This window comes from Nycticebus coucang, chromosome 12 (assembly GCF_027406575.1).
Source record: "Nycticebus coucang isolate mNycCou1 chromosome 12, mNycCou1.pri, whole genome shotgun sequence".
NCBI classification, from domain to species: domain Eukaryota; kingdom Metazoa; phylum Chordata; class Mammalia; order Primates; family Lorisidae; genus Nycticebus; species Nycticebus coucang.
This window is the reverse complement of record NC_069791.1, coordinates 10,613,430-10,636,122: the sequence shown is the minus strand read 5'-3', so window position 1 is coordinate 10,636,122 and position 22,693 is coordinate 10,613,430. Positions and strand designations below refer to the sequence as shown.

The window sequence follows — 22,693 nt, the reverse complement described above, 5'->3', positions numbered from 1 at the left end:
AGATCTCTATAAAGAGAACTATGAAACGCTAAGAAAAGAAATAGCTGAAAATATTAACAAATGGAAAAACATACCATGCTCATGGCTGGGAAGAATCAACATTCTTAAAATGTCTATACTACCCAAAGCAATATATAATTTCAATGCCATCCCTATTAAAGCTCCACTGTCATACTTTAAAGATCTGGAAAAAACAACACTTCGTTTTATATGGAATCAGAAAAAAACTCGAATAGCCAAGACATTACTGAGAAATAAAAACAAAGCAGGAGGAATTACGTACCAGACCTCAGACTATACTACAAATCAATAGTGATCAAAACAGCATGGTATTGGCACAAAAACAGAGAGGTAGATGTCTGGAATAGAATAGAGAATCAAGAGATGAATCTAGCTACTTACCGTTATTTAATCTTTGACAAGCCAATTAAAAACATTCAGTGGGGAAAAGATTCCCTATTTACCAAATGGTGCTGGGTGAACTGGCTGGCAACCTGTAAAAGACTGAAAGTGGACCCACACCTTTCACCATTAACTAAGATAGACTCTCACTGGATCAAAGATTTAAACTTAAGACATGAAACTATAAAAATACTAGAGGAAAGTGCAGGGAAAACCCTTGAAGAAATCGGGATGGGCGAGTATTTTATGAGGAGGACCCCCGGGGCAATTGAAGCAGCTTCAAAAATACACTACTGGGACTTGATCAAACTAAAAAGCTTCTGCACAGCCAAGAACACAGTAAGTAAAGCAAGCAAACAGCCCTCAGAATGGGAGAAGATATTTGCAGGTTATGTCTCCGACAAAGGTTTAATAACCAGAATCCACAGAGAACTCAAACGCGTTAGCAAGAATAGAACAAGGGATCCTATCACAGGCTGGGCAAGGGATTTGAAGAGAAACTTCTCTGAAGAAGACAGGCGTGCAGCCTTCAGACATATGAAAAAATGCTCATCTTCTTTAATCATCAGAGAAATGCAAATCAAAACTACTTTGAGATACCATCTAACTCAGTGAGACTAGCCTATATCACAAAATCCCAAGACCAGAGATGTTGGAGCGGATGTGGAGAAAAGGGAACACTTTTGCACTGCTGGTGGGAATGCAAATTAATACATTCCTTTTGGAAAGAGATATGGAGAACACTTAGAGATCTAAAAATAGATCTGCCATTCAATCCTGTAATTCCTCTACTGGGCATATACCCAGAAGACCAAAAATCACGTCATAACAAAGATATTTGTACCAGAATGTTTATTGCAGCCCAATTCATAATTGCTAAGTCATGGAAGAAGCCCAGGTGCCCATCAATCCACGAATGGATTAATAAATTGTGGTATATGTACACCATGGAATATTATGCAGCCTTAAAGAAAGATGGAGACTTTACCTCTTTCATGTTTACATGGATGGAGCTGGAACATATTCTTCTTAGTAAAGTATCTCAAGAATGGAAGAGAAAGTACCCAATGTACTCAGCCCTACTATGAGACTAATTTAGGGTTTTCACATGAAAGCTATAACCCAGTTACACCCTAAGAATAGGGGGAAGGGGGAAAGGGAGGGGAGGGAGGGGGGAGGTGGGGCAGAGGGAAGGGGATTGGTGGGATTACGCCAGCGGTGCATCTTACAAGGGTATATGTGAAACTTGGTAAATGGTCTGTGAAGCTAGTGAATGATGCCCCATGATCATATCAATGTTCACAGCTATGATTTAATAAAAAAAAAAAACTTAGAAAAAAAAAAAAAAGAAAAGAAAACTATGATGGGGCAGGGGCAAGATGGCTGACTGGAGCCAGCCTTTGACAGAAGGTTCCATCCAGAGGGAAGGATAATGTCCAGAAAGTACCCAATTAATGTTGGTGTAAATACCGGTACCACGTTAAGACAGCCATGCAGCCACAGGTGCAGGCTTGCTCCTGCAATGTTAGGGAGAGGGGGCAAGAAACACACAACTACACATCTCAAGATGGCATGTAGTAAAGTTCTTTATTCGGGGATCTGATTTTATACACTTCTAGTCACATACACACTTAATCTATAATCTGCTAGTTTCACCATTACCTCATCTTACCTATCTAAAATTAACTTGTAAGGAAATATCATGTTACCACATCAGCACAATCACTTTTGCATTTAAAATTCTTTTCTAGACATTGCCTAATCTCTTGAGCTAACATCTAAATAAAGATCACAAAGATGAAAACAGCCACAGGGGAACAAAGTTAATGGAAAAGTGCCTTCAAGCATTCACTCAGTTTACCCAGCATGAAAACAGGGCAGAACAACTATAGACCTTTAGACAATATGTCTTTAACATACGTCAACCCTCTGGCCCGTATCTCTGAGGAGGGGCGACATGCCCTTTGGCCTCAGGATTAATGGTGCACAACTTCAGAGACTCAGCTTGTGGAATTTTAACCCCAAGCAAGCCAGCTCTGTGTGTGCCTCAGGGGAGCCCAGGTTTCCTAAACCTCTGTGTTAGCAGCAGCCGTTTTTAACTCACGCTGAGCTCACTTTGTGTGCTTGATGTAGGATATGTTTATTTCTAATATTATCCTACATATTAAGCTGAAGACTGGGAACCAAGCTGAGAGAGAAGAGTGATAACTGCAGGTCACCTCTGCTGAGGCAAGCTGCGACTCCAGGAAAGCAAGCTTCAGGTACAAAAGTCATCCCAAAGGAAAAGTGTCCATCCCCTCCCCAAAGAAAGTTGTGTGTTTTTTTGGGGGGGGGGGGTTCTCCCTTTGTTTACTTCTCTAGGTTTTCTACAAGCAAGCAGTGAACTGAGGACCTCCTCTGTCACCACATGGGTGAGAGCTGTAGGAAATGGGGACTACTTCCCCAGAGGGACCCTGTTGTGACCCTGAGCACTCTCTTTCCAGGCAGGGAAATTGAAATGACATTTTCCCTGCCATTCTGAACTTCCAGTCCACCCAACCCCACTTGCCTGACAATCCAGAAGCCTAAGCCATGCAGAGACTGCGGGAGTAGGCTCATGAGGAGCACACCCCACCCTGCCAGACAAAGTGCCCTGCACTCCACCCTGCCAGAGCCGCAAGCGACACCTTGCTAGAACCCTGTGCCCCATGCTCTGCCCTGCTGGAGCCTCCGCAGTGTACAGCGCCCTGCCAGATTCATGGGCCAAGCACTCTCCTTGCAAAAGCCACTGGGCACCCTGCACTCCCAGAACTGTGTGCAGCATCCCCCACACTACTGCTGGATCCATGTGCCCCACCCTCCCAGAGCTGCTCCTACAACCAACTCCCTGGCTATGGCAGTCACCTGGGAGCTGCGCAGAGTCACTTCCCACAAAGATTCAGCAACAACAGAGCAATCCCACTGGGGTCTAATCTTGGAGAGACACCTCTCCAACTCTGAGGACTGCCAGGGGAAACCAAACCTTGCTCTATAGGGATACTGGTGCTGCAGAGGGGGTGGGGCAAAGGTGCGGTGGCTGAGGGAGAAAAGTATTTGCTGAATTTTTATCCTCAGAATTAGACTGAGTTCAGGTGGAACACTCCCCAGTGGCTACTGAGTACCCAAAGCAGACAGGCATCAGCTCCCCCAGCTGGCTGGTGGCAGATGGTAGTGGCCAGGTCAAGGGGGCATTGACCTTCCATTGACTCTGACAGGCACAAAGCCCTGGCACATCTGCTTATTGGAGGGAGAAGGACAGCCCCCTGGACCAACTCTGCTACTGGGCGGGCCTCTCTGACTCCACAGAGCATCAGAGTACAATGAGACAAATTTGAGCAGCCAGTAGACCTCTGCCATCTAGTTGCTAGAGACCTTTCAAACTCTCCCACTTGAAAGTTTGTACTGACTGGGTCAATTGGTTTGAAACTGCTAACCTGGGCCAATCACCCAATGACCCTCTCGGGTGGCACCCAGGTTGTGTGGTAACAGGAAGGGTTGATTTTCCTCTTCCAGTTGTTGTCCATGGTGGGTAGGGTGTCTTAGTTGCTTGTTTCTCCACAGCTGAGACTTCAAACCAGAGTCACTGATCCACAAGGATCAGACAAAGATTAGCTGAATATAAGACAGAGCACCTAATCCCACCACACCAAGCAGGTCTCCTCAACCTCAGACTATAATACTGTATGGGTCCTTTGCAAAGCTATAGGGGAAAAGCTGCAGTCAACAGATCCTTGACAAAGGGCTGGTTAACCAGAACTCCGGGAGTTCCTAATCCAATTTCACCTTACTTGCCCATCTAGCCAACTGGTGAAAAACAATCATGAGGCAAAATCAGCAGAAAAACTCTGGTAACATGAATAATAGGAATAGATCAACTCCCCCAAGAAAAAATATGGCAGACACAGCACAAAATCCCATTCATAAACAAGAAATTTTATACTTAAACTTAACCATTCCACAACTGCATTTAACAGACATCTACAGAACATTTCATCCAGAAGAAACTGAATACACATTCTTCTCATCAACCCATGGATCATCCTCCAAAATTGATCACATTTTAGGTCACAAGTCTAACTTCAACAAATTTAAAAAAATAGAAATTATTCCTCTTATTTTCTCAGACCACCATGGAATAAAAGTTGAACTCAGTAACAATAGAAATCCACATACTCATATAAAAACATGGAAACTAAATAACCTCATGCTGAATGATAGCTAGGACATAGATGAGATTAAGAAGGAAATTACCAAATTTTTAGAAGAAAACAATAACGAAGACATGAATTACCAGAACCTCTGGGATACTACAAAGACAGTCCTAAGAGGGAAATTTATAGCATTTCAAGCCTTCCTCAAAAGAACGGAAAAAGAGGAAGTGAACAATTTAATGGGACATCTCAAACAATTGGAAAAGAAAGAACATTCCACCCCTAGACCCAGCAGAAGAAAAGAAATAACTAAAATTAGAGCAGACTAAATGAATTGAAAACAAAAGAATCATACAACAGATCAATCAATCAAAAAGTTGGTTTTTCGAAAAGGTCAATAAAATAGATAAACCTTTGGCTACCATAACCAAAAGTAGAAGAGTGAAATCCCTAATTTCATCAATCAGAAATGATAAAGGCCAATTAACAACAGACCCCTCAGAAATTCAACAAATCCTTAATGAATATTACATAAAACTCTATTCTCAGAAGTATGAAAATCTGAAGGAAATAGATCAATACCTGGAAACACACCACCTTCCTAGACTTAGCCAAAAATAAGTGGAAATGTTGAATAATCCTATAACAAGTTCTGAAATAGCATCAACTATAAGAAATCTCCCCAAAAAGAAAAGCCCAGGACCAGGTGGCTTCACATAAGAATTCTACCAAGCCTTTAAAGAGGAACTAGTACCCATATTACTCAACATTTTCCAAAACATAGAAAAAGAAGGAATACTTCCAAACACATTCTATGAAGCAAATATAATCCTAATTCCCAAATCAGGAAAAGACCCAATAAGAAAAGAAAATTATAGACCAATATCACTAATGAATATTGATGCAAAAATACTCAATAAGATCCTAGCAAACAGAATCCAACAACACATCAAACAAATTATGCATTATTACCAGGGGGGTTTCAGGGTCCCAAGGATGGTTCAATATACATAAATCGATAAATATAATAAATCACATAAACAAATTAAAAAACAAAGACCATTTGATTCTCTCAGTTGATGCAGAAAAAGCTTTTGATAATATCCAGCATCCTTTCTTGATCAGAACGCTTAAGAAAATAGGTATAGAAGGAACATTTCTTAAACATTTCTCATTTGCTGTAGAGGCCATCTACAGCAAACCCACAGCCAATATCATATTGAATGGACTTAAATTGAAATCATTTCCACTCAGAACAGGAGCAAGGTTGACCATTGTCTCCACTGCTTTTTAACATTGTAATGGAAGTCTTAGCCATCACAAATAGGCAAGAGAAGGCGATCAAGTGTATACAAATAGGGTCAGAGGAGATCAAACTTTCACTCTTCACAGATGATATGATTGTATATCTGGAAAACCCCAGGGACTCAACTACAAAACTCCTAGAAGTGATCAAGGGATACGGCAATGTCTCAGGATACAAAATTAACACTCACAAATCTGTAGCCTTTATATATATCAACAATAGTTGAACTGAAAAAATAGTCAAGGACTCTATTCCCTTTACAATGGTGCCAAAGAAGATGACATATCTGGGAGTATATCAAAGGATGTGAAAGATCTCTACAAAGAGAACTATGAAACTCTGAGAAAAGACATAGCTGAAGATGTTAACAAATGGAAAAACATACTATGCTCATGGCTGGGACATTGTTAAAATGTCCATACTACCTAAAGCAATATACAATTTTAATGCAATCCCTATTAAAGCTCTACTATCATACTTTAAAGATCTCGAAAAAATAATACTTTGTTTTATATGGAATCAGAAAAAAACCTCAAATAGCCAAGGCACCAGCCACATACACCTGAGCTGGCGGGTTCAAATCCAGCCCTGGCCCGTCAAACAACAATGATGGCTGCAACCAAAAATATAGCTGGGCGTTGTGGCAGGCACCTGTAGTCCTAGCTACCTGGGAGGCAGAGGCAGGAGAATCGCTTGAGGCCAGGAGTTGGAAGTTGCTGTGAGCTGTGATGCCACAGCACTCTACCCAGGGCAACAGCTTGAGGCTCTGTCTCAAAAGAAAAAAAAAAAAAAAAACCACATTCAGTGGGGAAAAGATTTCCTATTTAATAAATGGTGCTGGGTGAACTGGCTGGCAACCTGTAGAAGACTGAAACTGGACCCACACCTTTCACCATAAACTAAGATAGACTCTTACTGGATTAAAGATTTAAACTTAAGACATAAAACTATAAAAATACTAGAAGAAAGTGCAGGGAAAACTCTTGAAGAAATCAGCCTAGGTGAATATTTTATGAGGAGGACCCCTGGGGCCTTTGAAGCAACATCAAAAATACACTACTGGGACCTGATCAAACTAAAAAGCTTCTGCACAGCCAAGAACACAGTAAGTAAAGCAAGCAGACAGCCCTCAGAATGAGAGAAGATATTTGCAGGCTCTGTCCAACAAATGTTTAATTATCAGAATCCACAGAGAGCTCAAATGTAGTAGCAAGAAAAGAACAAGTGATCCCATCTCAGGGTGAGCAAGGGCCTTGAAGAGAAACTTCTCTGAAGAAGAGAGGCGCACAACCTACAGACACATGAAAAAATACTCAGCATCCTCAATCATCAGATAAATGCAAATTAAAATTACTTTGAGATATCATCTACTCCAGTAAGACTAGCCCAAATCACAAAATCCCAAAACCAAAGATGTTGGTGTGGATATGGAGAAAAGGGAACACTTCTACATTGCTGATGGTAATGCAAACTAATACGTTCCTTTTGGAAAGATGTTTGGAGAACACTTAGAGATCTAAAAATAGACCTGCCAATTCCTCTACTAGGAATATATCCAGAAGACCAAAAATCACATTATAACAAAGATATATGTACCAGAATGTTTATTGCAGCTCAATTCATAATTGCCAAGTCATGGAAGAAGACCAAGTGCCCATCAACCCATGAATGGATTAATAAATTATGGTATATGTATACCATGGAATACTATGCAGCATTTAAAAAAATGGAGACTTTACCTCTTTTATGTTTACATGGATGGAGCTGGAAAATCTTAGTAAAGTATTTCAGGAAAGAAAAAAAATATCCAATGTACTCAATACTACTATGAAACCAATTTATAATCACACTTTCATATGAAAGATGAATCACAACTATAGCCTAGGATGAAGGAGGGAAGGTGGGGGGGAAGGACAGGGGATGAGTCGATAGAGGGAGGGTTAATAGGAGGACCACACCTATGGAGCATATTGCAAGTATAAGTTGGATCTACCAGGTGTAGAACACAAACATCTTAACACTGTAATTGGGTAAATGAGGTGAAGGCTATGTTAATTATTAGGATGTAAGCACTCCAACTTGTATAAATAATCAACACATTGAATTCCATAATGGCATAAATGTATTCATGATCTACCCTGTTTCCCCGAAAATAAGACAGTGTCTTATATTAAGGTTTGCTCCCAAAGATGCAGTAGGTCTTATTTTCAGGGGACATCTTATCTTTCCTGTAAGTAGGTCTTATTTTCGGAGGATGTCTTATTTGGGGGGAAACGGGGTATGTACAAATGACTCAATAAAAAAAAGAAACAAACAAAACTAGTCATGATCTGCAAAAAGAAGGTGTATGGGGGGCATATGTGTTTATGGTAAAAAATATCCAAGTCATACAGAAATGTATATGGAAATATTAAAAAACTTTTGAAACCTACCATTAATTGAAACAATTTTAAAACCCAATTCCCTAAGGTTCCACTTAAAAAAAAAAAGAAAAGAAATAGAAAACTATGAACCCCTAAGAAAAGAAATAGCAGAAGATATTAACGAACAGAAGAACATACCATGATCATGGCTGGGAAGAATCAACATTGTTAAAATGTCTAAACTTCCCAAAGCAATCTACCAATTCAATGCCATCCCTATTAAAATACCAACATCTTTCAAGACTTGGAAAAAATAATTCTTCATTTCATGTGGAACCAGAAAAAACCTGCAAAGCCATGGCAATTCTTAGAAATAAAAACAAAGCCAGGGACATTAGCATACCAGACTTTAGGCTATGCTACAAGACCACAGTGATCAAAACAGCATGGTATGGCACAAAAATAGAGACACAGACATATGGAACTGAATAGAAAACTGGGAGATTGGCAGTACCTGTGGCTCAAAGTGGTAGGGTGCCGGCCCCATATGCTTCAAACCCAGCCCCAGCCAAAAACTGCAAAAAAAGAAGAAAAAAAAAGAAAGAAAACTAGGAGATGAAACTAACATCTGACAGCCACCTAATCTTTGATAAACCAAACAAGAACATATACTGAGGGAAAGAATCCCTATTCAATAAATAGTGCAATAAATAAATTTTTCCAAAGAAAATTGGATATTCACATGTTAAAGACTGAGACTAGACCCACACCTTTCTCCACTCACAAAAATTGATTCAAGATGGATAAAAGACCTAAATCTAAGGCACAAAACAATAAAAATCCTCAAAGAAAGTGTAGGGAAAACACTGGAAGCCATTGGCCTGGGGAAGAACTTTATGAGGAAGACTGCCATGGCAATTGCAACATCAACAAAAATAAATAAATGGGACTTAAACTGAAAAGTTTCTGTATAGCTAAGGAGACAACAACCAAAGCAAATAGACAACCAACACATTGGGAAAAGATATTTGCTATTTTGAATTGGACAAAAGTTTGATAACTAGAATCTACAGAGAACTCAAATTAATCAACATAAAAAGAGCCAACAATCCCTTATATCAGTGGGCAAGGGAGATAAATAGAACCTTCTCTAAAGAAGACAGATGAATGACTAACAAACACATGAAAAAATTCTCATTGTCCCTAATTATTAGAGAAAGGCAAATCAAAACCACCCTGAGATATCATCTAAACCCAGTGAGAATGGCCCACATCACAAAATCTCAAAACTGCAGATGCTAGCATGGATTTGGAGAGAAAGGAACATTTTTACACTGCTGGTGTTGACTGCAAGCTAATACAACCTTTTTGGATGGAATTATGGAGAACCCTCAAAGAACTCAAGCTAGACCTCCCATTTGATCCTGCAATCCCAAATACTTTTACCATAAGGACACTTGCACTAGATTGTTTATTGCAGCTCAGTTCACAATCGCCAAAATGTGGAAACACCCTAAATGACCACCAACCTAGGAATGGATTAACAAGCTGTGGTATATATATACCATGGAATACTATCCAGCCACTAAAAAGATGGAGATTTTACATCTTTTGTATTAACCTGGATGGAAGTTGGATACATTATTCTTAGTAAAACTTCACAAGAATGGAGAAGCAAGAATCCAATGTACTCAATTCTGATATGACAACCAATGACCTAGTACAAGGTGGGGGATGGGGAGAGCAGAGAAAGGGAAGGAGGGAGGGGATGGGGGTCACCAAGTGTGGTACACTTTTTGGGGGGTGGGACACAATTATAAGAGGGTTTTTATCTATCAAATGCAATCAATGTAACCTGGTTCTTTGTACCCTCAATGAATCCCCAACAATAAAAAAGGGGGGAATTACATATTGCGTACCATGTACACTATTAGGGTATATCAAAACCCTGACTTCACTACTTTTTGATGTCTCTACCTTCTTGGGTATGCCAATAATCCATAATTTCCATTGCATTATATAGTCATGTCTCTGGTGCACAGCAGCCCGCAATGGGAACTGTCCTAGGTGTAGGTAGCAGAGCTTGGACTGCCGGGTCCCTCCTCCACTGGGTGGAGCTACAGCTATGTCAGCCTGAATTCAACCCTAGGGCAGGGCACTGCCTGGCTGTAAACTCCCAAAATGACTCCCTGAGACTGTGACAGGAGGTGGGGCCCCTCTCGGGCAGGCTTCAGGTGTGGGAAACAGTGGTGTGTACAGTTCTGAAGACCGGATCTCGTAGCAGCCTGTTGCATGGATATTGTCCTAGATATTGTGGTGGAAAGCCTGGTTTTCCTGCCTCTCCCTGGCGAGGTACCCAAACTCAGCCAAGGGCAGGGTGCAGCCTTGTGCCTAAGTTTAGCCTCTGTGCTAAACTCTCAAAATGGCACCTTAAGCCTGAGACCCAAAAGATTTCCCTGGGGAATCCCAGCGTTCTCTCCTAGACTATCTGTTCAAAATGTGAGAATGTCAGAAACTAGATCAACAACTACAGGCCCACAGGAGAGAAAAACACAGATAAGTTCGAGAAGGGAAGAGTAAGTTCCTAAATTCCCACCTGTGGGGCACCATGTAGGGGTATATGGCACATTTCCTGGGTGAACAACTCAAGTACAACTCAGACTTTGGAATTGACCTTACAAACGCAGGTATTGTAACCTAATCATATGAACCCTCATTTTAACCAAAAAATATATAAATATAAAAATATATATATATTAGTTTTTGAAAAGAATGTTCATTTTTGAAAAGTTTATTTCACCAAAGACTAATCCTTTTTTGGCCTTCAAATTTAAACTATTCTTTCATGTCTTTCTCATAAGAGAAAAATATGAAAACTATATTGCTTCTGTAGTAGTTTCTACTTTTTTTAAGCACTCTTGTAGTAGCACCTGGTTCAAAATACTGCTTTGTTTCAAAGCATGAAGTTTAGATGTATCTTCACTGATGATAGGAACATTTTCATTTTGTTCCTGAGATGTCAGGTCACTTTCACTATCAGATAGTGTACACAGGAGAGTGTCGTTTTCATAGGTTGGAAAATAATATTCAAGTTGATACCATGTCTTTCTCTCAGGAAGCAGTGAAGTATGTTTAGTTTCTTGCATGTGAGTCCTTAAGTCTGCTTTGGATTTGAACTTCATGTGTCAGCCATAACATCTACACTGGTGATCTTGCCTCAGAATGAAATTGACCAGTTTCACTTGCTGATAGAAATTTAATCCAACTTCTGATTTTATTTTGAGAAGATCAAATTCATGTGCATCCTCCATGTGGATGTACAATTTCTCTATTGCTTCTGCTTGCTTTTCACAAAATAAGCAGACAGCAGAGCCAGGGTGTTCTTCCCGATCAGACCAGTCTTCTTTCTAGCAACTCCCAATCATCTTCCAGCTGAACTTCTTCCCGTGATTTTCTGAGTTCCAAGTAGTTGATGACATAAAATCGGTCATATTCTCTGTTCTTAGGATTGATCCTACAATGCTGTTTTTTCTCATGTAATCTTTATGTGTATTTTTGTCCCTAAAGGTTTTCTCACAGTACAAACAATGCAAACTGTCAAGCTTTTTCTGTAACATACACAGAAATTCATTGCAGTTTACAATGTTGTCTGGAAATCCAATGTTGAAAGCATGTTCTCTGGCCATATGGTTCAAAAGAATGGATCTGTTTCCAAGGAATTCTCCATTGCAAAACATACAAATGCCATGCAAATTGGTATCATTTCGTTCTTGCTGCTGCTGTTCTAGAATTTCTTTCAGTCTCTGTTCCTGAAGCTCCTAAGAATTCTATCTTCTGGTAAAACATCACATAACAAAAAATAATTTTCTTGTTCTTCAAATGGAGCTGTGGAATTGATTCTTATCACACTATAGAAATCTGTGATGGGTTGTTCAGTGAACCTTTTCTTCCGATATAAAATGTACCTTTGAAAATCAGCAATCAAATTGACATCAGCTATGACAAATGTATGCTCGATAATCATGTGCTTTAGAAGTTTGTCTTGTTCAGCCACAAAAAAAATGTTCTTCACAGAAAATACAAGGCACAGATGGAGAACCTTCTAAAGTGGTGGTGCTGTGGACTTTCTGGCAGGGAAAGCAGCTCTAGGACGCAATCCCTATGGTCCTCATAACCTATACCCCAGGCTTCTCTATGGCCTCTACTATCGTCTTCTCCTGTTGGGCAGCAACCTTCTGGGTCTTGGGAACAGCCATTACTTGCCTGAGAAGCCCAAATATTTTTTTTAAATGTGAAAATGTGCTTACTATTTTGTTTCCCCTCTGTAGAAGAGACACATACTACCTCTTCCCTACTATTTCTTCTAGTAGTTGTGCAGTTGTGCAGTTTCAGGTCTTATGTTTAAGTCTTTAATTCATTTGACTTGATTTTTGTATAAAAGGTGAGCTAAACATCTAATTTAATTCTTCAGTATGTGGATATCCAGTTGTCCCAACACCATTCATTGAAGAGGCTTTTTTTTCCCCCATTGCATATTCTTGGTACCTTTATCAAAAATCAATTGACTGTAAATATGTGGGTTTATTTCTGGGCTCTCTACCCTGTTCCACTGATTAATGTGTCTATTTTTACACCAGTGCCATGTTGTTTTGATTATTATAAGTTTGTAGTATATTTTAAGACTCAGTAATGTGACACCTCCAGCTTTGTTCTTTTTACTCAAGGTTGTTTTGGCTGTTCAGGGTTTTTTGTGGATCCATATAAATTTTTCAAATTTTTTTCTATTTGTGAAAAAATCCCAATAGAATTTTTTATTAAATCTTTTTTATTAAATCATAACACATAGATCATGTATACATTAATGCATGTATGGGGTGCAATGTGCTGATTTCATATAGAATTAGGAGCATTTACATCACACTGGTTAATATAAAACTCATCTCATTTACTTATTGTGTTAAGACATTTATACACTATACTTAATAACTCCGACAAGTGCCCTTGCATTATGCACCATAGGTGCGATTCCACCATTCACCCAAATTAATATTGTTAAAATGTCCACACTACTCAAAGTGATAGATTATATTGAATCTGTAGATCACTTTGAGTAGTGTGGACACTTTAACAATATTAATTCTTCCAATCCATGACTATAGAATATTTTTTCATTTATGTGGCCCATCTTCATCTTTTTTCATCAATGTTTTCTTATTTTCTATATAAAAGTCCTTTCCCTCCTTGGCTAAATTTTCTCCTACAAACTTTATATTTTTAATGCTATTATAAATGTGATTTTTCTTATTTTTTGGTAGTTCATTGTAAGTGTATAGAAATGCTACTGATTTTTGCATATTGATTTTATATCCTGCAATTTTACTGAATTTGTCAGTTCTAAGTTTTGTTGGTGGAATCTTTAGTTTTCTCTGTATGAGATCGTGTCTTCTCCAAGAAGAGACAATTTTCTATTTGGATAACTTTGTGTCTTTTTCTGGCCTAATTATTCTAGGTAGAACATTAAGTACTATACAGAGTGGAACAGTGAGAAGGAGTGTCCTTGTTATGTTCCTGATCCTAAAGGAAAAATTTGTCAGCTTTTCAATGTGGAGCATGTTAGCTGTGAGTTTGTTATATATGGATTATATTGTGTTGAAATGTATTTCTTCTATACCTAACTTTTGGACAGTTTTTACCATGAGAGGATATTGAATTCTTTCAAATGCTTTTTCTGCATCTATTAAGATGACTGTATAGGTTTTGTCCTTCATTAGTGAATCCCATTTGTTGATTTACATATGTTCAATGATCTTAACATCCCAGGGATGAATCCCACTTGCTCATGGTAAATGATTCTTTAAATGCAATATTGAATTCAGAAATAAGTCTCCCATCAAATAAAAATGCTAGACCAGATGGCTTCACTAATGAATTCTACCAAACATTAAAGAAATTATCCCAATCCTTCTCAGACTCTTCCAAAAAGTTTCAAAGAAAGATTTTCAGACTCATTTTACAAGACCAGCATTACCCTAATCCTAAAGCCAAACAAAGATACTACAAAAAAAAAAGAAAATTACAAGCTAACATTCATGATGAACATAGATGCAAAAGTCAACAACATAATACTAGCAAACCATATTTAATCTCTCAATTTTAACTCGATATTTCATCTGTAAAATGAGTATAATCATACAACCCCCTACCATCGGGTTGTTGCAAAGATTATATTATATTCATAGAGCACTTGGCACAGTACTATGCCAAAGATGAGCTTGTTATTTACTTAGCTAGAACATTAACTATGTTTTATGTAACATTAGATACTCTCACATTTATCCTACACCAATCAAATATATAATATTGTATTGAATGAAGAAAATATTCTATAAAATTTCACTGATTGAATGAATGAAAAACAAATATATGCATTAAATTCTTATACTGAACTATTTACATCAATTTTTGTTTGAGTTGGTTAGCAACTGACATTGATGCTTAGGCCAAACATGGGAAAACTAAGCACAAATTCATCTCATTATTTGTGATGTCTTATGTGAAGGATGGTGCCAGGAGAGAAAGCTATTAGAGGAGAGAGAAAGAGGGAGCTATTTCTGCTGTGACTTGGGAGTGATAGGACTTCATCCAAATCTGGCTTCCCTCATGGAACTCTGAACATTTTTCCCTTGAGTTCAGCTGAAATATTCCTATTCAATGTGGAGATAATGAAGCCTTCAGACCTGTCATCTGACTTATCGTTTTGCTCATGACCTATTGTTGCATCTTCCTGTCTCCGAAGACATTCTCCCCACTGACACTTGTCTAAAGATTTTATTTGAAAGAGTTCATTCCAATTTGTTACACTGTAGATTAATTAGTGACTTTTAAACTTGGGCTCCCAAAGGAATCTTTTGTTTGTTCAGCCAGTTGATCCCTCCACACCCATTGCAAGCTAAATGGATATAACCATTGCTGTTATAGTAAAGGTAAAATTTAGGGGAGGTCAGCTTCCCTATTCAGAAAAGCTAGAATATCAATTTTCTGAATTCTAGAGAGTTCCTACCAGTTTCTGCTGACTTTCCAGCTTATAACTCTTTTCCCAATAGCATTAACTTTTTTCCTACTAACAGAATGGAGCAATATATTTGGAATTTATTTCTCTTAATTTCCTTAAGAGAAAAAGTGACTGAAAATTAATGGACATTGGTCGCTGAGAATTTTCACTCAGAATTTTTGTGAGTACTGTTGTGGGGGCAGTGAACAAAAAGAATAGTCTATACTAACTTGCACCAAGTCATCCATTCCTACCCAGGTTTGAGTCGCTCTGAGGACCTTTGTGGTTAATGTGCCCTCAGAAGCCATGAAGGGCCATCAGAGAGGTGAGTGTGATTAAGTTTTTTATGAAAGATAATTCACCACCTAGAAGTTGTTAATAAATGAATCAGACTTGGTTCTTAAATAATGTTGATCAATATTCCAGGTGAGAAATCAGATGACTTTGGAATACAACCTTATTCTATAATATATGACTTGACTTGGAAGATCTTTGAATGATGTTCATGGAAGTGAGAGGGTTAAGAACAGAAACAGATAATTTACAGAGGATATATATTAAGACTATCTTTCAGGGATCATTTCTATAGTTTGTTATAGAAGATGCAGTCACCTACAAAAAGATCTGAGAAAACCCTCTTCTCAATCCAATGAAAATGCCTCCCCCAATGTTCACTACACAATTTGAACCCCCAAGCTGAAGATATAACCCTGTTTAATGGGCTGTATATTCACAACACATTTCCCCCCTTAGACTATTAGTCGAGGTATATCCTACTGTGCAAGAGTTTATTAAGATTGAAATATGGAGTAAAATTAAATACTAACAGAGAACTTTGCATTACCAGGATGGTACTAGCTAATAGTTAACAAGAGCCAGAGGCAGCTCCACTTCCCTGTAATGTTGTCTGAAAACTCATGGTGGGGCACAGACCATACCATGGACTAGGAAAAAAGTCCCAGTTTCCAGACTCAAGGGAAATACACCTCAAGGCTATTTGTGGGAAATATTTTATGACAACCAAATGAAAACCATTCTTGAAAAAAACTAATTGGAGTCTTTGGGGAGAATCCTGTTCCATTTTATGAGAGAAATCATGACCCCCAGAGACAGTACAGATAAAAGGCATTGGAGTAGCTACTGTGTGATTAATTACAGATTGTTGCAGAACCATTGTCTGTCAGTTATTGGCTCTAATTCAGGCACAAATAGTTAACTGACAGGTCCACTTTGCTCAGGCAGAAGTAGCACCACATACAAGATTGTTTCTCTACTCAAAATAGAGAGGAAAAAAGAGCAGGGAGATACCCACGTCCTTGCCATTTTCCCAGTTATGAAAAGTTTGCATGTGAGTGAGGGAGGCAGGTAAAAAGGCAATACACTATCTCGAAATATTTAGGACTAAGTCTCTGAAGGCAAACTGCTTGCTTTCATAGCCCTGCTTTACCATACCCTAAATAGAAGATACTAGATGGGTAAGTTTTGGGTTGCCTAAAATTTATGCCCTCCAGTTCCTCATCTATGAGATGTGGATTATAAGACTACATATCTCAAGAAGTTGCTGTCAGGATTAGTCATGATAAACCATGTAATGTGTTTAGCACAGTATCTGGGACACAGTGTTCTAGAAATGTTAAAAGTTATCCTAGTTAGCTTTGCAAATCAATATGAAGGTAGAAAAATAGATTTCTTTTCTGGAAGCATCTGTTATCTGACAGAATCTCATCAGAAATATATTTTTTTATTAAAAACAAAATACGTCTAGAATTGATAGCTCAGTCTCATTGCAAGATTTTGAAAGCTTGGTATTGATCCATTTTCCAAATTTACAAGAAAGTAAGCTTAGAACACATTTTTGAATGATAACATACATTCTCTAAGTGGTTGTTATTAATTTTTTATTAATGTCATTAAGTAAATTACTCACTTATTAAGTTCTATAGGAAAGTTATAGTGATTTAGGGACAGAAACTGGTTGCTACTTATCATCATAAGTTAGAAAACACATAAGAATTAGAAAAAAATGAATCAGAAAACATGCTCCTAAAACTTTTTTTCTACATTTGTATAATAAAAAATGATGTAATTAGGAGTCAAGAAACTTAAGTTTATTTTCCTGCCACTAACAACTTCCAACCACCTGTTCTCAACCTAAAAATTCAGGGATTCAACAAAATACAGTTGATAATATGTTCTATATTTAGGATTGTGTCTACCTGTTCATAATCCATAGACAATAATTTTATGTAAAGAGGACTAGTATCCACCAAGGCTGAGTTGTTTTTGTCAACAGATAGGCAAGGAAACACAAGAAGGATGTGAAAGACTTGGCTAAATTAGTACAGCAGTTTGAACGAATTTATTCTCAATTGGCATAATGTTTTGAAAGGTCAGGGCACAAAGACAGCCCAGAAGAGAATTTAAAGTGAGTTCAAGGAGAGGTAGTTGAATAAATATATTTTGTCACAATGCTATTCTACAGACTACAAAGACTAAATGGTAAATATTAAATAGATTTAGAAAACGACACACAATGTATCACAACTAGCAAGAGGTCTATTAATAATGAATGATCAACTTGCCAAGGAAGTACTACTTGTAAGATTCAGGAAGTCCTTATCAATTTGAATTTAATATCAAAGTAAGTAGAAAACTTTCTGGAAATCATGGAGAGATAATAAAGCAGGCAGAACTACTTGCCATGAAAGAAAGAGTGGAAAGGAAACCAAACTTTACTTAACTCAGGAAGGAAGGGTATCAATCACCCTGGCAGGAACAACTCCTATACAAGTAAAAGCCTTCAGCCTTCATGTAATATTTATTGATACACGACCTAAAACTATACTAAGAGTTTTGTATCTAGTCTTATTTAATCCTCAGTGAAATTTGATGAGGGAGATAATAATATTGCATTTTATGGATGATGAAACTGAAGGAAGAAAAACCATTCTTAGCACCCTGATCTAACTGACTCCAAAGCCATAAACCTGAAGCCCCATCACCTTCTACAAAATGATCTAGGAAATTGAACTCTGCTTATCCAGGAACTAACTTTCCAGCAGTCTCATCCAGCCTCCTAGAGGAAAATTAGGGATCGGGAGTATGAAGCATTGGGACAAACCCCATGGAATTCAATCTTCTATCCTCCCACTTCCACAAACTAGTTCTGCACATTGAACTATAATAATGTGAAAATTATAAGTCTTGATTTACTCTCATCTCATACCCAGCCAAACAGGCCTACTGTCAGTTTACAGGATTCATATTCAAAAATGATTTTTTTTAACCTTACTGATGTCACAAAAAGCTTCAATAAGTTTAGAAACCTTATTGGAGGTAACTAAATAGAAATGGATACATGACACAAGCCTTCTAAATGAATGTGTTTCAGATAAAGTGTAATCAGCCACTCGGTTTTCACATACAAAGTGCTCAGTGACTTCTACTGAGTGCCAAACACATTGTTAGGCAGAACAATGAAAGTATAATAGTGAACAAAACAAACATGGCTTGTGTTCTTATGAGCTATGCGGTCTAGTAAGTAAACAAAAATTAATGCATTGAAAAGAAAATATGGTAAGCACAAAAAGAAATGGACTAGCATAAGAAAAAAAGAATGTGCTACTGAAACCCTGACTTCGTAGAAGGCTTGTTTTGGAGAGCACAGCCAAGTGGAACCTCTCTGAGGAAGTTACAGTTAGGGTGAGTTCTAAAAAATTATAAAGAAAAGGTGTGGGGCAGTGCCTGTGGCTCAACGGTGTAGGGCGCTGGCCCCATATGTCGGAGGTGGCGGGTTCAAACCCAGCCCCAGCCAAAAAGTGCAAAAAAAAGAAAAGGTGTGACAGGGGAGGGACTGAAAAAGGCCACTGTAACCAGGACATGCTGACTGAGGTGAAAGATCATGTGGGAATTTGCAGGCTAACGTAGGGAGCTTGGGTTTTATTCCAAGTACAGAAGGAAGCCATTGAAGGGATTGAGGCAGGAGAATGACAATCTTCAATATACCTGCAGTTTTGAAAGGGAAGAAAACAGAAAGGCAATAATAGTTAAATGAGTATATTTGGCTGTGGAGTTGGGGAAAAAACAACACAGAAACTAAGAAAAGAGGTTTTAGAAACATCACATCTTCTATCTACATTACACCAAAAGTTGATATGTAGGATTTAAGACCAGGATTGTCACCATTAATTCTAAAACTTTGCATGTAATTATAATGTGCTTATTAAGACATTTTCTAAATGGTTTTAGTATATTAACTCCTTTATTCCTTTAATAGCCCTAAGTAAGTTTCAATTATTCTCCACAGTTTACTTATGAAGAAATTGAGGCACAGAGTTAATAACTTGCCTAAAGTCAAATACTGAATAAATTACAATTTGATCCCAGTCTAGCTCCAGAGTAGATGTCACAATCCGAAGTGCAGTGCTGCTCTTCTACTGCTATTATGAGGTTCCTGACAGTGTTTTTGTTTTTCTTTTCACCTGACTGATGTAGTCTGGAAGAGATTCCCTTCCAGGTTTTGTTCTCCAGGTTTTTGACTGTTTGATCTAGGAGTTCCTGTGCCATAAACTTATTATAATGATAAAAAATGATAAGAATTTTTAATACAAGCTCTTCTGGACATACTATTGTATGGATCTCAGAGTAGCACCAGGTACCACGGCAATCACATTATCAAATAAAATAACATTGGCTTGCCTGGCATTTTTACTCTGTTCCTGCTAATAATTTATCTGATCCCCATTTACATCTAATTTATGCCTTGTTTTACCCACAGAACATGAAGAAGTCAGAGGTCAGTGATGAGAAATTATACAGTGTTAACTACGTATATCCTAGTGGGACTAACAGATGACCCAAATCTACAGATTCTGCTTTTCATCTTTTTGCTCATCACCTACCTACTGAGTGTCGTTGGAAACCTGACCATCATCACCCTCACATTTGTAGATCCCCGTCTTAAAACTCCTATGTACTTCTTTCTCCGGAATTTTTCTTTTCTAGAAGTCTCTTTCACCACAGTCTGTATTCCCAGATACCTATATACCCTTGCCACTGGAGACAACACAGTGACCTATAATCCCTGTGCCGCTCAATTATTTTTTGTTGTTGTCCTGGGTGCGACTGAGTTTTTTCTCCTGACGGCCATGTCCTTTGACCGCTATGTAGCCATCTGCAAGCCCCTGCATTACATGACCATCATGAACAACAGAGTCTGCATCAAGTTCCTTATTGGCTGTTACATGTTAGCACTGATCATCGTCCTCCCACCCTATATTATGGGCTTCAAACTGGAGTTTTGTGATTCCAATGTCATAGATCACTTTGGCTGTGATGCTGGCCCCATCCTGAAGATTGCCTGCTCAGATACACAGTTTATAGAGCGCTTTGTCTTGGTCCTGGCAGTACTCACGCTCATTTTCACCTTGGTGTGTGTGATTCTGTCCTACACATACATCATCAAGACCATTCTCAGATTTCCTTCTGCCCAGCAAAGGAAAAAAGCTTTTTCCACTTGTTCTTCCCACATAATTGTGGTTTCTATCACATATGGAAGCTGCATCTTCATCTATATTAAACCACATGCAAAGGAAGGGGTCGCCATGAATAAGATGGTGTCATTGCTCACGACTTCAGTTGCCCCAGTCATGAATCCTTTCATTTACACGCTAAGAAACAAGCAAGTGATACAAGCTTTCAAAGACATGATCAAAAGGGCCGCCTCAGTCTCAAAGAATTAAGGACTAGAGAACACAAGAGGTAAAAATGTAAAAGAACTCCTTCCATTCATTTTTGTTTGATTAGGGTACAATTTAACTGCTATAAAATTCACTAATGGTATTAGTCAATACGTTCTAGTAAATAATAAAGTTGTGAAAACATCACCATAATATAATTTTAGAATCCTCCTGTGGCCCCAGATGTTTTCCTCATGACTATTCAATCACCAGTTCTACCCCCCAAGCTCTAAGCAATCACTGAGCTGTTTTCTGTTTCTATATAAGTTTGCCTTTTCTGGGCATTTCATATAAACAAGAACATATAATATGTGGTATTTTGTATCTGGATTCTCTCATATAACAATGTTTTTTTGTGTTCATTCATTCATGTTATAGTATTCTTGAGTTGCTCATTCTTTCTTATGGCAAATAATATTTCATTATATAGATATTACTACATTTTGTTTATTCTTTTACTTGTTGATGGACATTCAGATGGTTTCCTTGTCATTGTGAGACATAAGTTTTCATTTTTTTGAAGCTTGCTTAGATTTATCTTTTGTAATTTTTAATTTTTAGTTATTATGAATACATAGTTGTACATATTTATGGGGTACATGTGATATTTTGATACAAGCATACAATGCGTAATGATCAAATCAGAGCAATTATGATATCCATCATTTCAACCATTTGTTATCTCTTTGTGTTAGGAATAGTCCAGTTCCACTCTTTTAGTTATTTTGAAACATGCACTATATTACTGTTAACTGTAGACACCTATTGTGCTACCAAACACCAGTTTTCATTCTTTCTAACTGTATTTTGTACCCCTTAACTATACCGTCTTCCCCTCTTTAACACACACACACCCCCACTCCTCACTACCCTTACCAGATTCTAGTAATCATGATTCTACCCTTCATCTCCATTACTTCAGTTTTGTGTGTGTACGTGTGAATGTGTGTGGCTTATACATATGAGTGAGGACATGACTTTTGTCTTTCTGTGCCCAGCTTATTTAACTTAACGTAATGTCCTCCAGCTTCATCCATGTTGTTGCAAATGACAGGACTTCTGTTTCATAGCTGTATAATATTACATTGTTTATGTTAACCATATTTACTTTAGCCATTCATCCATTGATGGACACTTAGGTTGATTCCACATCTTGGCTATTGTAAACAGGGCTGCAATAACCATGAGAGTGCAGACATTTGTTTGATACACTGATGTCCTGCCCTGTACATATATACCCAGCAGTTGGATCACTGTATCATATGGTAGTTCTGTTTTTAGTTATTTGAGGAACCTCCATACTGTTCTCCATAGTGGTTTTGCTAAATTACATTCCCACCAACCATATATAAGATTTCCCTTTCTCCACACCCTATGCCTGTATTTTTTATAAAAGCCATTTTAACTAAAGTGACATGACATTTCATTGTAGTTTTGATTTGTATTTCTCTGAAGATTAGTGATGTTGAGCACATTGTCATATGCCTTTGGCCATTTTTATGTCTTCTTTTGAGAAATAGCTATTCAGATCTTTTCCTACTTTTTAATTGTGTTATTGGATTTTTTCCTATTCTGTTGTTTGAGCTCCTTATAATTTTGATTGTTAATCCCTTGTCAGATGAGTAGTTTGCAAATATTTCCTCCCATCCTATAGATTGTCTCTT

General features: G+C 38.0%; 1 protein-coding gene and 1 pseudogene across 1 annotated transcript; one reads left to right on the top strand and one right to left on the bottom strand.

Moving 5' to 3' along the window:
- Window positions 1–11,116: 11,116 nt before the first annotated feature.
- On the bottom strand, window positions 11,117–14,008 carry LOC128561307 (zinc finger protein 277-like; annotated as a pseudogene).
- A 6,085-nt stretch (window positions 14,009–20,093) lies between these two features.
- On the top strand, window positions 20,094–21,032 carry LOC128561097 (olfactory receptor 6C2-like). The gene has a single exon (XM_053554861.1). The coding sequence runs from the start codon at window positions 20,094–20,096 to the stop codon at window positions 21,030–21,032; it is 939 nt and encodes a 312-aa protein (XP_053410836.1).
- Window positions 21,033–22,693: the final 1,661 nt, after the last annotated feature.